The sequence below is a fragment of the Aspergillus lucknowensis genome, assembly GCF_044049455.1.
Source record: "Aspergillus lucknowensis strain CBS 449.75 chromosome Unknown BJX67scaffold_61, whole genome shotgun sequence".
NCBI classification, from domain to species: domain Eukaryota; kingdom Fungi; phylum Ascomycota; class Eurotiomycetes; order Eurotiales; family Aspergillaceae; genus Aspergillus; species Aspergillus lucknowensis.
The window spans coordinates 27,137-43,147 of record NW_027263605.1 but is presented as its reverse complement, the minus strand read 5'-3'; the positions used below and the strand labels follow the sequence as shown (position 1 = coordinate 43,147).

At 51.1% G+C, this 16,011-nt stretch overlaps 6 protein-coding genes across 6 annotated transcripts; 1 reads left to right on the top strand and 5 right to left on the bottom strand.

Moving 5' to 3' along the window:
* Positions 1-1,115: 1,115 nt before the first annotated feature.
* Positions 1,116-2,650, bottom strand: BJX67DRAFT_289406 (uncharacterized protein). The gene is made up of 3 exons (XM_071026775.1): positions 2,242-2,650; positions 1,909-2,180; positions 1,116-1,853 (listed from the first exon to the last, which is right to left on the bottom strand). Exons 1-3 carry the CDS (start codon positions 2,491-2,493, stop codon positions 1,316-1,318), a joined length of 1,062 nt encoding a protein of 353 aa, XP_070881764.1. The 5' UTR covers positions 2,494-2,650; the 3' UTR covers positions 1,116-1,315.
* Positions 2,651-3,648: 998 nt separating this feature from the next.
* BJX67DRAFT_391049 (flavin-containing monooxygenase) lies at positions 3,649-5,740 on the bottom strand (the record flags this gene model as incomplete). The annotated part of the gene is made up of 6 exons (XM_071034707.1): positions 3,649-4,637; positions 4,702-4,883; positions 4,939-5,100; positions 5,161-5,335; positions 5,418-5,607; positions 5,723-5,740. The coding sequence occupies 6 exons, from the start codon at positions 5,738-5,740 to the stop codon at positions 3,649-3,651; spliced, it is 1,716 nt and encodes a 571-aa protein (XP_070881763.1).
* Positions 5,741-6,691: 951 nt separating this feature from the next.
* Positions 6,692-8,587, bottom strand: BJX67DRAFT_385257 (fungal specific transcription factor domain-containing protein; the record flags this gene model as incomplete). Its single annotated transcript, XM_071033817.1, has 1 exon — positions 6,692-8,587. The coding sequence occupies one exon, from the start codon at positions 8,585-8,587 to the stop codon at positions 6,692-6,694; it is 1,896 nt and encodes a 631-aa protein (XP_070881762.1).
* Positions 8,588-9,882: 1,295 nt separating this feature from the next.
* BJX67DRAFT_391045 (putative FAD monooxygenase) lies at positions 9,883-12,063 on the top strand (the record flags this gene model as incomplete). Its single annotated transcript, XM_071034706.1, has 4 exons — positions 9,883-10,017; positions 10,070-11,057; positions 11,113-11,349; positions 11,405-12,063. 4 exons carry the CDS (start codon positions 9,883-9,885, stop codon positions 12,055-12,057), a joined length of 2,013 nt encoding a protein of 670 aa, XP_070881761.1. The 3' UTR covers positions 12,058-12,063.
* A 694-nt stretch (positions 12,064-12,757) lies between these two features.
* On the bottom strand, positions 12,758-13,063 carry BJX67DRAFT_365507 (uncharacterized protein). The gene has a single exon (XM_071030278.1). The coding sequence runs from the start codon at positions 12,956-12,958 to the stop codon at positions 12,782-12,784; it is 177 nt and encodes a 58-aa protein (XP_070881760.1). The 5' UTR covers positions 12,959-13,063; the 3' UTR covers positions 12,758-12,781.
* Positions 13,064-13,482: 419 nt separating this feature from the next.
* BJX67DRAFT_391043 (zinc-binding alcohol dehydrogenase family protein) lies at positions 13,483-14,759 on the bottom strand. Its single transcript, XM_071034705.1, has one exon. The coding sequence runs from the start codon at positions 14,619-14,621 to the stop codon at positions 13,545-13,547; it is 1,077 nt and encodes a 358-aa protein (XP_070881759.1). The 5' UTR covers positions 14,622-14,759; the 3' UTR covers positions 13,483-13,544.
* Positions 14,760-16,011: the final 1,252 nt, after the last annotated feature.

The following is a 16,011-nucleotide window of genomic DNA, read 5'->3' as shown; positions in this document are numbered from 1 at the left end:
GAAATAGGTTAGGTCAGGGGTACTTAACTTATAGGGACGATGCAGTTATATATAACTGCGTTGGGTATCTATTCTAAGGCAGAATATACACACCCGCGGATAGGCCTCATCAACCCTCAGCCTTTCTCCAGCTAGGGTTACCTCCGTCTGGTGAATTCCTCGATCAGATAATGCCTTCTTGAAACACTCAGCAGATTTCTCGGCTAAATTCACATAACCAGGGTGGAACTCTCTCTAGCGAAGGATCGGAGCAGGTGCAACGGGCTTAGTAAGACCCCTCGGACCTTCCACAGAGTGAAACGCCAGTACTTAGTCCGGCAGTGGTGGACAGCACACCTCCCGGCCTCATCTCCAACGACCACATAGTCGGGAGGGGCGTTGGAGCTGTATGAGGGGCTGGTCAGCCAGCCACAAGTGAATTCATAGATGCTGAAGTTCACAACTGTGAAAACTGTGGGGTGTCCAAGGAGCTGCGTCGCGTAGTTAATCTACTTTCTTATAAAGCCCTAACTGTTTCTGTCCAGAACAAGCTAGAGGAGGGCTGCCATAGTCTATAATAACCCCCCTCCCTAGAAAAGCAGCTAAAAAATAGCCATCAAGGCTTCTGCAAGCCTCTTGTGTTGCTAAGATAGGTTTAACTAGTACTTATCTAGACAAGGTCTTATTCTAACCCCAAGTTCTAGATAGTACCGCGGGGCAAACAATTCAAAATCCGCTTTAAGATGAGAGTATTAATTGCTAACTGCTACTCTAATCCTTGATCTTTTCTCTAGACTTTATACTACCTTAGCAAAAGAGAAAGGCAATAATAGAGCAAAGTAGTATTGCTTAATAGTTGAGGCAATCCCTAGTTCTACCTCCCTACTATTACTAGCTACAGGCCCCTTAGCTACTTGGAATATACTAGATAACTAAATCCCAGAATTGCAGCAACTGCACTCTACTAGAGCCTATTATTCTACTTGTTCCTTGGGTACAAGGCCTTCCAATGATAGCTCCGAGCAGTCGTTCTTCTATTCTATTTGACACGGCTATGATTCTCGAGATGACACGACTGGCAGCGCGCCCATAGCGGCAGAAGGCCGTTTTGGAGATTGGAGAGTCGGGCAAGCCTCACAACTTTATGTGTAAGGCTGTGTTGTGACATATTGAGGACGGTGGAAGGGATAGTCACTGTTATTCAAAGGAGGTGGTTTGGACGGGAAAGAGACGGGCCGGATCGAGTATCAGGCAGACTGCGAGTCAATACAAAGTAGCTGCCGTGAGCATGAATTTTTATCCGGTCAAGGTTTAAGACAACGCCACAACCGTAATTTCATTCTAGGACAAGCAGGCCAGCGACAGCCACAGCAAAGCCCGCGAGCTTCGGGCTAATCCCCGCCTGACGGATTGCGAGGTCTTTGGGAGTCTGGTCATTGTTTGCGCCCTGCTCATCGTCCGAGCCACTCTGAGAGCTGTCGTCGCTAGTGTCGCTGCTATCACTGCTATCACTACTGTCACTGCCATTAGTGGTTTCGGCAATATCGCTAGCCCCGGTTGGTACAGCAGCATCGGTTGAAACAGCAGTGACGAGCACTTGCTCGTTCCCGACAATGAACGTTGCTGTCGGGCTTGCAGGGGTTGTGAGAGCTCCAATGTTGCGCAGTGTCTCTGTTCCATCCTTCGGAAACTCCCCTGGCCCGTAGTAGGTCTCGACGCTGGCAGGGAATCCAAAATCTCCAGCGCAGTCGTATCCACTCATCCAGGAGCCACACTGGGTCCATTCGAAGTCCGGTATCCCTTGTCCCAATACCGACTCGGCGCCTTGGAGGCCCAGTTCGGCCGGTGCGAGTCGAGGACAAAACGAGTAAAAACTATTCTCGATCAACGCGGGGTCATCTTGGTGGAGTAGAGGACGAGTATACTCACGGAGAGAGGAATCCGGTCACTCCACAGCAGAGACACGCGTTCCCTATGGCCTGCATCTGGTCGATCGATTGTGCGAAGGGGTCCACCAGGTCGCTGCAGCCTTCCAGCACCTCATTCACCAACACTTGCGCCTTAATGATCTCGCCAATCTTGCAGTTGCATCGACCGTTGGCGTGGTCTGGAGGCGGCCAAAAAGGAATTGCGTCGAGATCGGGGTTGAGACACGAGTTGACTTGGTCGCCGACCTGGAGTTGATACTCGCAGCTGTGGACCTGGGAGTTTTGCTTTGTTAGCTCCACGTACGGTTTGTGTGTTGGCTGCAAGGAAAGATACCATGTTCCAGCAATAGCTGACCGCACATTGTGTGTACGCGACCTGTTTCGCACACTCACAGGCGTTGTGGCAGTCGACCCCCAGCGCGTCGCAGTTCTCATTGATACAGTCGGCCAGCCCCTCGTCCGCCTCGTCGTAGCAGGACTCGAAATCGGAGGGGGCCGCGCAGCTTTCCGACTGAAAATAACCCACTTGCTTGGCGACCGCCAATTGCGCGGCGGCGAGAGCAAAGATAGGCAGATTCGAGCGCATGATGGGGATGATGGTGACGATCGTGGATCAAGTCATATCACACCAGTTCGGAGAGCAGCTATTTAACCAGGGAGTTTCGTGAGGCTCTCGGACGCCCAGGGAAGCCCAAAGCTCCGAAGCTTCCTCGCAAGGCACGAAGCGCATTAGAGCATCAGAGCGTGCAAGGTTGCGACACATCCAATCATCATGACGGACGGCACCGAGGTTCTCGCTTAAGTTCACCACATTTAGGGTAGAGTCGCCCCATTCGACGCCCTATATCCACTCTGCTCAGCCCCATCGGCCCATCCCGCGCCAATTACACCAGATCGGACGGCAGCATGACTCGCTGCTCCATGTAATCTCTCCACCCAAAGCCAGGGCCCGCCGGCCGCGCGAATCAGATCACGAATGTTCGGTCCCAACGCGAACGATTCTGGCCTCTTGCCACCTCTGCTGTTGCCGAGGGTGCTTTGTGTGGTGGAGGTGTCGTCTTCGACGCTGTTGCTGAGCCTCGTGTGTCCTCCCTGATTGCGCCAGGCGAACATGACGAACAAAGCAAGCCCCAGCCAGCATTGCAGGCTTGCAGACACGACACCGCAAACAGGGTTGAGTGTCATGGAGCGGGACAGAATGCTGAGCTCGATGATGGCGAGCATGTCAAGCATGGCCATGATGGTCTAAGGCTAGAGATGTGCTGCCAGGCTGGCTGCTTCTCTTTGACCGTGCTGGGCTAGACATGGTGGATCTGCAATCGAAGCGCGAGAATGGACAGGAGAGTTGTTGCTTGAGGCAAGATGTCAGGCATCCCCCTGACCTGGATCTCAGTCGTACGTTAGCCACTGATATCAAGGTGGCCAGCAGTAAACCGAGCCTTAAGTTCGCTGCTCCTTTTAGGGATGATAAACTAAGAATTGGGCGAGTACGGGTGAGATTGGTAATAGCAGGGTAAGAATATCATTCACCTGGGTGAAGTAAGTGCATGTAAGAAAGCGAGAGGTGAAATTTAGCTGCTACTCTGGCTTAAGATAGAAACCGAAGGCTGTTCCAATTTCATCTGATACTTTGTATACATCCCTGCCTTTATCTAGATTTTATCTCTATTGTGCCCTCCCTAAACCGTGAAGTACGAATCGTCTCCGCCCGCCCCGAACCCCCAACAGCCTCTACTCGAAACTAGTGCGACCATGATGCTACTGTCCATTTCTTCGTCTCTTCAGGTCGTGGTGCAGCAGGGAAGTCGACATAGGCGGGATCAACATAGTATGCCATATCCCCGTTGTTTAGCTGCTGCTCGGACCAGCCGTTTCCGAGCCAGGCGAGTCGGTTGCGTCCTGTAGGGCTGTCCTTGCGGTAAATATATTCGTAATCTTCCCATCTGGGTGAACGAAGGGTCTCAATGGCATGTAGCGTGCTACCTGGCCAGATCTGAACGACCCGGTCACCCTTGCGGTACCAACTCTTACAATCGTCCAAGAACACAGTCTTCTGGAAATAAGTATGCACATACTCGAGCCAATCCTTGACGCTTCGCGGGGAGATATGCATCGCCGCAATGTCCTCCTTCTGTATTTTCCGGATGCATTTGACGATATAATCGCCCGCCCGCCCAATGATCGTGGTGAGGCTGCCGCTTCCAACTCCAGCGTTCGGCCCTAGCAGGTGGAAGAAATTGGGGAAACCGTCCGTTGCGACGGACATATAGGCTTCCGGATATTTCTCGTAGCGTTGCTCTAGGGTTTTCTCTCCGAGACCAATGATGGGGAAAGGAGGCCCAAGATTTGTATGAAATCCTGTTGCACAAACGAGCACGTCTAATTCAAACTTGGTGCCGTCCTTCATGACGACGCCCTCAGGCACGACAGCTTCGATCTCGCCAAACGACACGGCGACATTTGGCTCTGTAAGGGCCTCGAGGTAGCCGGGGCCTGGAGTCAATCGTCGGCAGCCTGGCGCAAACTTCGGAATGAGCAGTTCTGCCAGTTCAGGTTTCTTGGCCAAGCGCGATGTCATCAGGGCAGCAAAGGCTGCATGAGCGCCCTCCGACAGACCAGAATCTTTAAGCGAAAAGGGATGATATCCGTTCAATTCACTCTCAATGATTTTCCTGAAAGTATGGAATTTAGTCTCGTCAGACATGAATTTCTGACGATCTTCTTCGTTGACTTTCGGGATAAGGTATGTCAGTCTCCTTTGACGAGTATGGGACTCCTTCGCAGATATACGCACATTCGTTGTGATTAATACCAAGTTTCTGCAGGGCACTCGCTCCGAAAGGCTCAGCAATCCATGTTTTGCTCCTCATAAAACAGGTGAGCTGCGTTTCCGGAAGCTTTTGCAGTTCAGGCACAATCTGGATCGCGCTGCTACCGTTGCCAATTACACCGACCCGCTTGTGAGAGTAATCAAATCTGAAATAATTTTAGTGGCTGTTGATATAGAAGACGATTTCCACGGTTGACTTACGCGGTGTCCCAGGCAGCGGAATGCACCAACTTCCCATGGAAAGAACGCAGGCCTTCAATTTCGGGCCAGCGATAGTTGTTTAGACCGCCGCGACAATTAATGACGACGTCTGCCACGTCAACGAACCTATCATTTGTCTCCAGGTTTTCCACTTCAACGTGCCTGGGGAGGGGTAAGGTAAGCAGCACATCTTTGGGACGCCAGACTAAACAAATAACATACCATTTGCATAGCTCTGGTTCCCACTTGCAGCCCACAACCTTGTGTTGGAGCTTGACAAACCGACCCACCGAATACTTATCGTGCACCCTCTGCAGGTAGCCTTGGATTTCAGACGAAGAAGCGTAGAATGACGACCATGCTGGATTGGGCTCGAAAGAATATACGTAGGAGTGAGCTGTGTTAAGAAGTAGTTAATCATCCAAATCATCCAAGCGAAAGAGGGCAGCAAAAGAAGGCAGTTGCCAGAGAATACGAACCAGGAATGTCACAGGCACACCCTGGATACCTATTTTCCCACCACGTGCCACCGATGCCGTCGTTTTTCTCGTAAATGGTCAAGTCGACATTGCGGAGCCATTCAGAACAGCGAATTCCGGCGTAGATACCAGAAAAGCCTGCGCCGATAATGACGACTCGAACACGACGAAAGTTCTCGACAGTGGCATCCTTCAGTGTAAAGGGAGGCAAGGTTGGCAAACCCTGCACTTGGGGCAGCTCGCTTCTATTCCAGGGTTAGAAACTGGCTTTTCGACAAGTCGACAGGCAACTCAGATCTGCATACATACCCAATACTACCCATAATTGAAACTTTCAGATTGTGATACGGACATGCATTCTGGGCTAGAATTTTTGGACGTCGCCATCTATATACTACTATTGAATTCACTTTCAGGCGAAAATGATAGGTTGAGACCCTTTGGAGCGGCGAACCCCCCGGCCCGGGGGTATCCGTGACTCTCCTACCGGTTCTTAGGGGCCATCATGGCAGGCACGCTGGCCAACATTTCGCTTGTCATGGCTACCTTAGGTACGCACTTTGACTTTGCGCAAATCACTTCCTTGGGTCGCGGAGTTCCATGCGCATCTCGTCCGCTCACTATTGCTGGGTTCCGAGGACCGGGTAGCGGGTCGGGGGTGTGAAACAATCGGAAATGGTTTTGATTGGGTGGTCTGCTGGGCGTATTGACCGAGAGAGAGAGGTCGAGTGGCGACCTGCATACGAGCACATGGTCAGTCCTCTGCCCGGGAATACCCCAAACCCCGTACCTTCCCCCGACAGCGGGGAATTTCGGAGGTTCCGCTGGTATGCGATGTCGTCGCAGCCACACTATCAAATTCTATGAAGGTACGGGATATGCTTCTTCACACGTGGCTCGTGAAATCTTAGAGGTATCATCCTTACAATGGGCCTATATGATAACGCTAACAGTTCATCTCTTCCACGGGAGGATATATGCGTAAACCGAGCCATGAAAGCATTCCACCTCTCAACCCAGGATTAGTTACACGATGAATAGCTAGTAAACATATCAGGAAGCTGTGAATTTAGCTTTTAGAACTATCGTCCGCGCAGAAGAACTGGGGCCCGTCCATAGGGTCAATAACAGTCAAGCCTTCCTGGACGGCTCGGTAGCAAGCCGTGAGGCAAGTCGTAATATAACTGCGCATGCATGGAGGAAAATCGACATAAACCTTGTTGGTGAACTTTTGCTCTTTTCCCGCACATAACGAAAGTACTAATCGCAGCAAGTTAAAACACCTGCGTGCTACTCTGTAAGCCATCTTCCAGCCATTCGCTGCAGTCAAATGTGGTGGCTTCGGTGGGTGGAAGAAAGTTATGATCGTCCCACATGGGTAACGACGCGAACAAGGCGGGATCTGCCAACGACACAGAAATATCCTTTCCCATCCCAACCGATAAGAGGCCGCTGCAGTCGAAGCTCTCCTGGTTGGCAGAACTGGTGGTAGGGGGGTCAAACAACCCTGCTCCTTCCATTATATCTTGCCAATAGGCAGTGTGTGTCGTCAAAAGGCTAGCGGTATTCTCATTGACAGCTGTCGGAGTAGGCAGGCCGAGGTCCGTAGGGTCGAATCCCAGAACTGTCTGGGGCTGTTCAAGACCGGCATACCTATCCACCTTGTCGGGTAGAGGTGGAAAAAGGTCCTTAATGACAGGACCAAACGACTCCAAACGATAAGTGTGTCTCTTCCGCATGTAAACATCACATGCGGCATGGAAGTTCCGGATGACAGTCAGATATTTGTCCGCCATCGTATCGTGCTCGCTAAATAATTGGAGGAGTTTCTGGGCGAGTTGCAGATAGTCCGCAATTGGATAGACGTTATCGAGATCACCGAAGAAGGCAACCCCGAGAACCAAGCCGGATAGGAATATCGAATTCACTATGAATGGAAGTCGCTTCGGCAAGTGGTCTGCGGCCAAAAGGCCTCGGAGAAGATCCGTACAACGGATTGCCGAAAGAACGCAAGCATCTGCATATACCGCACACGTACCAATCGTCGAGGAGGCAATACGGTCCGGTTGCGTCTTTTCTGGGGAATCGATGCCCTGACCTGCCGCGGACACCATCTCGAATAATGCTGACCTTGTCCACACCATGATGGAAACGAAATATGCTTGCTTTAAATGATACAGTCCAATATTCGGCTGTTGGCGGGCATCATCCGTGATCAGACATACCGTAGGAGAAATTCTGTCCGCAGAGAGGCCGTTGCGAAATTCCGCAGCCCAGCGACGAAAGTGTTCGCTGATTTGTGTTTGTCGTTCCCCTGACACTTGCCGTCCATCATAGGCATCGTGATGGACAGACTCGCAGATACTGCATAGGTCAACGGACGCTGAGTACTTGGCGCACCCGCTTTGGTCTACAGATGTGGAGGTCGACAGCGGCCGCCCAAGCACAAGACTCAGAAAAAGATCCAGCACTCGAACGACTTTCCAAAGCTGCTCGTAATCCTCACAATCACGGCGATCGAAAGAAACGGAAATTCCGCTCCGGTGAAGCCCCAGTGCATGTGCTCCGCGCACCGCGGTCCCGAGAGACATGAATGCAGCATTCCACCTGTTCGCCCCTATCAGGTACATGGCGATCAGGGCGTAACTCTGAGTCGAATAAAGATCGACATTTTCGATTGATTCCATCGCCACGAGGGCCCATCCGCGGCGGAAAAGCAATTCAGCGTATGTACCCATATCCCGTGGACAGGCCTGGGCTCCGATGGCGCAGACCAGATAGTAGACGGCATCTAGGGTCCCCTCATTTTCAGCTGACTTCTCTGACCACCCGGTTGCCCGTCGGTGGAGCTCGCGCTCATCAAAAAGGTCAAGGAGGCCTTTTGTTGCGTAGAGATACCATCGAATCAGCCGGTGGCTTTCACTCGCGTCCGGTTTGAGTGGCTTTGGCACACCAGCTTGCTCACACAGGTTGGGTCGTGCGCCAGCTAGGTCATCAAGAATGTCATTCATTTCGGGCTCCTTGACAAATGGGCAGGATCCTATAGCACGAGAAACAAGCTCACGCGCACGTTGGAGGATTCCCAAGGCTGCTGAACTCCCAACGAAGACTCCGACGCGTCTCTGCACATTCAGCGACGCCTGCTGCGTAGTCCATTGAGAATAGACCATTTCGCGCGATGTTAACGGCTCGGGACATCTCGACGAACTCTTCTGCATACCCCGCGAATGCTCGGCAGAAGGGCGAAAATACTGACACTGGGCCCTCGTCGTACATCGGAAACAAGGCCAAAGACCGTCACACCGTTCTCGGCGCTTCCGACAGTTGGCGCATGCAACCGCACATCGGCGCCTCTCCCAAGGCATTATTCGCTTCGTCGGCATCGTGAGATTGAGACTTGACTTGGCAGAGCATTCGTTCACAGCCGTTTGAACCCGCGAGTTTTATGTCGGGGGGGATCGATCATCTTTGGTTCATGTGGACCGGACCAAGTGTGTGCGGGGTTTTCACTTCCCCCCACAATCCATGAAAGAGGTGGGTCGACCAAAGCAAACCCCCTCACTGGATGAGCTCATCTCTCGCCGGCCTCGGAACAACAACGGGGTACCACGGAATCCTCCGTCACGTGCAGATCATTGGGAAGGTGTCTAACCATACACGATCGTCGGTGACGGATGAATTCATCATCCGACTGTATGAAGATCGGACAGCATGATTTGGAAATCAGTCGCTGTGTGTTGTAATGAGCGTGGAGGAAGGCTTAGGGCTGCACCAGGGTAATATATGCTGGCAATACGGCCAACGCCGGTGATAGTCGGCTGGAGCAGAATAGAGCGAATTGAGCTGCAGAGGAATTCGAGGGTCAGCCCGTCAGATGGGATGTTGAAGGAACATAGCAGTGGCGACGCCATGAGGAGGATTCTCGATGAACAGATGCAAGTCAATGGAAAGTTGTTTCTTGTGATAGTGATCATTATATATAACCTCCTCCCTTCCGCAGCAGGCGGGGACTTGCTAGTATTGAATATTATTCTGGTCCAGAGTATCCCTAGTACTTCGGGCCGAGGAGCCGTTGGCCTGCATGGACATATCTCTGCAAGACTGAGACAACAGCAGCAACCCTCGATACCGCACGGAGGGTGAGTTGCAGCTTCCCATTCATCGTGGAACTAAAAAGAGTTTTCCAACTCTTGGGTCCAGGTAATCCCTGCTAACCGGATGTCGGCCCGGATCGGAACCCACGTCGGATCTAGGTCTATTGCTTCCCGGTTTTGGCGACGCGAAGAGATGTGTGTATCTTCGAGATAAATGATTTATTCACCGAACTCGAAATAGACCCAGATGATATATAAGCCCCTCTCTCGTCTGTTTTGGAGCATTCTGATTTACAAGTCGTGCTAGGAGAATCGCCAAAGCCAGAAACTCTCACACGTACATTCGAAGAGGATAAAGCCCGCATCTCACAATGACAGGCACCAAAGTAAAGGAAGATTACGTTGATGTGCTTATCGTCGGTGCTGGGCCTGCTGGTCTCATGTTGGCGAATTGGATGAGCCGCACAGGGGTCAAGACACGGATCGTGGACAAGAGAGGCACCAAGGTTGGCAACGCACTACTGCCACTGTCTGGATTAAGCTCAACATTATTTCCAGGTCTTCAGTGGTCAAGCTGATGGTCTGCAATGCCGAACTTTGGAGATCCTTGACTCCTTCGATTTCGGCCACCGTGCCTGGCGAGAGTCCAACCATATGATCGAGATTTGCCTGTGGAACCCAGATAAGGATGGCCAAATCCATCGTTCCCATCGGATCCCGGATACTATTCCAGGCCTCAGCCGATTCCAGCAGGTCGTGTTGCACCAAGGTCGGATTGAACGGTTCTTCTTGGACTCTATCCGACAGCACAGCGACATCGACATTGAGCGAGGAATGTTGCCCATTTCGTTCCATTTCGAGGAGGCCAAGGCGAGTGATTTCGATGCTTATCCGATTACCGTTACTTTGCAATCTCTCACCGAGCAGGAGGCCACCCCTGAACAGTCTGGCAGATCGGTAGTGAATGACGGCCTGTTCCGAAGCAACTTATCGCCTGACGATACAGCTGACCTCCTTGATGCTGCAAGATTGAGAGCACGTGCTGGGCAAACCGAGATAATCAAAGCCAAACTCATGGTTGGGTGTGATGGAGCACACTCTTGGGTCCGGAAGGAATTGGGGTTCCAGCTGGAAGGCGATTCTACCGACTACATCTGGGGAGTTCTGGACATTATTCCAGTGACTGACTTTCCCGACATCCGAATGCGTTGTGCTATCCATTCCGCCCATAACGGTAGCATCATGGTCATTCCGCGGGAGAACAAGTTAGTTCGTCTCTATATTCAGCTGCAGTCTGAAGTTGAGGCCAGTGGTGGCAAGGTGGACCGCTCCTGGATCACTCCGGAGGTCATTTTGCGGCAAGCCCAGAAGATACTTGCGCCGTATAAGCTCACCTATACCTATTGCGACTGGTGGACGGCTTACCAGATCGGCCAGCGTGTTGGTGATCGTTTTTCCTTAATGGAGCGGGTTTTTTTGGCTGGTGACGCTGTACATACGCACAGCCCAAAGGCCGGCCAGGGCATGAACGTCAGCATGCAAGACAGTGAGCCTAAACATCTTCTAGACGTATCGGAGACTCAAAAGCTAATGGTGAATAGCGTATAACCTTGGCTGGAAGATTGCGTCTGTTGTTAAAGGGCGTTGTGCGCCATCAATTCTGAAGACATATGAGTCCGAGAGACGGACCATTGCAAAGCAGCTGATTGACTTCGACTATCGGTTCTCTCGCCTCTTTTCTGGTCGTCCTGCAAAGGATATCATGGATGAAGAGGGCATCAGCATAGAAGAGTTCAAGGATGCCTTCGAGAAGGGTAACATGTTTGCTAGCGGCGTTGGTAAGTTTTCAGCCGAACGTCATCATGGCCTAGTGGTGCTGAACCGTTCACGCAGCTGTTGACTACGGTCCAAATTTGATTGTGGCCAAGGAAGCCCCAAGCCTTGAACAAGTCGACGACACTACAGTCGCAAATCTCGTTGAAACTTCTCCTGTTGCTAGCAAGCAAGAACTAGCCGCCGAAATCAAAGTAGGCATGCGTATCCCGAGCCACAAAGTTCTTAACCAAGCCGATGCTCGCCCTTGGCACCTACAGGAACTGCTCAGAAGTGATGGAAGGTGGAGGATTATAATCTTCCCTGGGGACCTGGGTATTCCAGAGAACCTTGCGCGGCTTACCAACTTGTGCGAAAAGCTTGACAACAAAAACTCCTTCCTTCGCCGCTTCACTCCTCAGGATCTCCCCGTGGATAGCGTCATTGAAGTACTTACAGTACACGCTGCTTCGCGCGAAAGCGTCGAACTCCTTGACCTTCCCCAAATTTTACATCCTTTCACTGACACAGCTGGCCATGATTACTGGAAGGTTTTTGTGGATGACCAATCCTACCATGAGGGCCACGGGAATGCTTATAAGAGGTACGGCATTTGTTCAAATAGGGGCGCGAATGTCATTATACGCCCTGACCAATATGTCAGTTGGGTTGGTGAAAGCGATGACTACGATAGTATGGACCGGTTCTTCTCTGCATTCATGAAGGTGCAATAAAAATACCCCCATGTTATTCTCCTTAGGTTTGCTTTGATAAATTCTCCTTTACAATCCTATTGAAACTCTACATGACATCCAGGAAGTTGAACTCTGTTGCATTGCCGCACCAGTAAACACACCACTTACACTGTAGGAATCATAGGTATAGCTATCGCGTTTTGACTCTTGATAACAAGGCAGATCCTGCCCAGTGTTCTATTCACATATGGCGTAATACGTCCAAGATCACCATTTCCTTTAAGCCATGGTTGGTCAACTCAGATCAAATATATATAATCACGCCGTTTGTTCCTTGCCGCCATGCTTCTTTCTCTTTCCCCGCAATGTTGGACTCAAATCGGCGTATCAGTACTGTCTCCAGATGCCTACACCTACAGCTACACCCACCACGGCGAAAACGACGACAACAGCCCCAGGTACATTCATTGACTTGATATACTCTGAGTAGGATGGAACGACTACTAGCTGTGGCTCCTTCTATCTCGTCAAGCTTGACCACAGCTGCTACGATATCGCAGTGTCGTACAATACCGCTACGGACAAGTTATATGCCCTGAATCCGGCACTAAGCGGGAACTATACGGGACTGTATCTGAATTACTATATCTTCGTAGGGTTGATTGGTGGCATGACCACGACGACAACGGCAACCACATCCGGGAAAGTTTCAACGCCTGCCCCAGCCCAAGCTGGAATGGGCTGCGCTTCTTTCTACTATTTTCTAAGCGGTGACGGCTGCTCTTGGAGGGCGGTAGGTAATGAGTCGGCGTTCTTGATCTGTTAGTGACGATGGACTGAGTATAGCGCGGCTGTAGAGGGTGCGGGTTGACTTGTCTAGGGCTAAAGGGGCTCTGTCTGCGTTCATGCTTGTCCCTCCAAGATCAACGGGAAAAGACATGTTGATGAATTATGTGCATATTCGGGGAGAAGAGGATGATTGTCTTATGAGACGACAGAGATGGATCTTCCTGTCTAAGCGTGCCGTATGAACAAGAAGTAGTATGGAACGGGGTAGGTCAGGCGTCAGGTGTCAGTAAATGGGGATGGGGAGAAGGCGGTATATGAGTTTCAGGCTTCAGGTTACGTTTAGGCAGAGAGCTGTTCAAGGCTGTTCAAGGCTAAAAGGGTCGAAGGTAGAGTTCCAACGGCGCCAATTTCGACAAAAAAAAAAAAAGTAAAAACATACAACAGCAGCATAAGTATGAAGATCGTCGCTAGGGCTTATGTGGGCGGCTTGCCGCCCTATTCAGTCTTGCTTCAGGGCACTTGAGACCCCTCCCGATCCAACCTCCCGAATACTATACACCCGAGCTAGAAGGAATTCACTTTTGTATAAACAAGACCGAGAAGTGGCAGCAAGCCTCCTTCCATGTCAGTGTGGAAAACTTAATATCTTGGTTAATTTTTACTAAAAAGCGTCCTCACGATCGTCTAAGAAATCAGTATATCTTTAAACTGTTGATTCTCATTTAACGCACACCGCACTATTGCAATGGATGCTGGAATACCAACTTCCCCAAGCCTCGGCCATGATCAACCAACTCTAGCACTTGGCTCAAAGCGTCTTCTGCACTCCCATGGAATACTTCCACCGAAGGTAGCTGGAAGTGTGTCCCATAGTGTGCAACAGCCCATTGAAATGCTGCCCGCGCGCGCTCGAAATCCAGCTTTCGGGCAGGAATCTTGATCGAGTGAGGAACCCCCTTGAGTTGGAACTCCACGTCCCTAAGGGAGGGGGGAAATGGCATTCTGAACCGAGGATCTTTCTGCATAACCACAGATACGAGTGCCGCGTCTTTAGGAACACAACCCGCCATTAACTGCGCCGACCCCAAGCCTGCTTCGCTCCCGACCGTATCAAATCCTCGTGAAATGGGGTTCCATCCCTCCTGTTTGAGTACTGACTGGATATCCGAGACGATATGGGCGGACTTGTAGTCAAAGCAACGAGTGGCGCCCAGACGTAAGAGGAGTGGATGATGTTTGGGTGACGCAGTGACAAGGATAGGGTATATCCCGCTCGCTCGGGCAAGCTGAACAGCCGAGATCCCGACACTGCTGGACGCACCCCAGATAAGAAGGGGGCTTGATGTGCTTGATGTGTCGGTTGCCAGGTTCGCTGCTGGCAGAGGAAACCTGAAGATATTGTAGAGCGCATCACATGCTGTCATTGTCACCACGCTCAAGCACGCGGCATGATGCGGAGGGAGATTTGGAGGTACCAGAAACAGCATGTCCTCCGGACACACAAATTCCTGTTGATGTGTCCCATATTTCGCCGGTCTGCCGAGCCCGGTGGGCGTAAACCCTGCGACGAGATCTCCAGACTGGAATTTGGATCCTACTGAGGCTTCGAGGACCTTGCCGCAGAAATCATAACCCAGTACAGCCGGATAGATGCCAAGTATCCTGGCATGCTTCACATCTGCTGGGTTGACTCCGGAGTAGATCGTTTCGATTCGGATTTCCCCATCCCCTAGAGTATATTTCTCCTTCCATCGACGAACGAGAAAGGAGAGATCATCATCACAATAGAGCGCCATTTTCGTGACGGAACCCATCGTGGTCGATAAGATGCGAGCTGCTCAATGCACCACTTAGCGAGCTACTGGCGAACTTATACCGTAGAAAGGTCCAGCAACATCAGATCCGGAGTCTGGCCTGGTTTTTACGCCACTGGCTAGAATGGATGGAATCCTAGCCGGCGGCAGAGCCGAGGTGTCGACCGCAACGGATCGGAAGGCCGACGACTCTCTAACTGCGGAGCAAGCCAGAGTGCACAGCAACGCTTGCATCGATCCGAGGGGCGCCACGAACGAAAACGATAGCCGAAACGACGGTACGGGAGATTACTGGCTATGTACGGGCGGGCTGGATGGAGCTGGTGGTTCATTGGCATTTCTGTGTGGGGTGCGGGGGTTTGAAGGTGGAGTGCGGGAGTTGGGAGGCGGGGAAAGCAGACTGGGAAAGGAACTTTAAATTTCGAACGTGTCGTGAACAAAGGCTAGTACAATCAATCGGGGTCCGGAGCGGCAACAGAATCAGGGTGAATTGAGTCTCCTCAGCCTATATAAACTCGCCTCCGCTCTTTGTGGTTCGGCAGCTAAAGTTGCTCGGCTACCCATCCACCTCGACCACAATGGCGCTAACTGGAACCTGTAACTGCAACTCTGTCAGCATAACCCTTGAACATGGTCTGGCAGACCTCAATGAACCTTTCCTGTGTCACTGTTCATCTTGCAAGAAGTCGGGTGGTGGAGGTATGTGTATCCCTCTCATACTTATTTTGAAACGGAACTAAATGTGTATCTCAAGATGGACTATACGGTTGCTTTGTCCCGAAAGAAAAGGTAAATGTCGAGGGGGCGACGAAGGTTTGGGTTGACACCCAAACACGTTCGGGAGTGCCAATGGAGCGGCATTTCTGTGCTGGCTGCGGCACGTATGTGGTTTATTGCCTACGCACTCGGACCACGTTGACAAGTATTGTAGCCCGCTTCTCGGACAGTCTTCTATCCACCCAGGCGAGATCGGTGAGTCTGCTGTTATATCGCTCTTGAAAAGTGAAAAAATTGTCTTTATAGCTGAATGACGTTTTTAGTGGTCGTATTGGGCATTTTCCCGGAGATCCCAGAGATTCAAAAGGAATACTTTGGCACTAGCAAGAAATAATGGGAGCCACAATATAACAATGCAAACAACTTCGAAGCCTTGCCCAAGCACTGTTTGTCCTGTCTGGCCCGAGTCCAAGGATGACCAAAATGTTGGTTCGTGTTTCACAGTGTGCAGGGCGAAGATGTCGTGGATACCCCCATTCAGACAAGTATAGCGGATTGCACCGGTGGTAAATAGTAAAGGACTCCCAGTATTACAATAATCATGCACCTTTCTTTATCAAAACATGAAGGCCATCCGACCCCAGTGTAGTCAATGTAGATTGCAATGTATAAG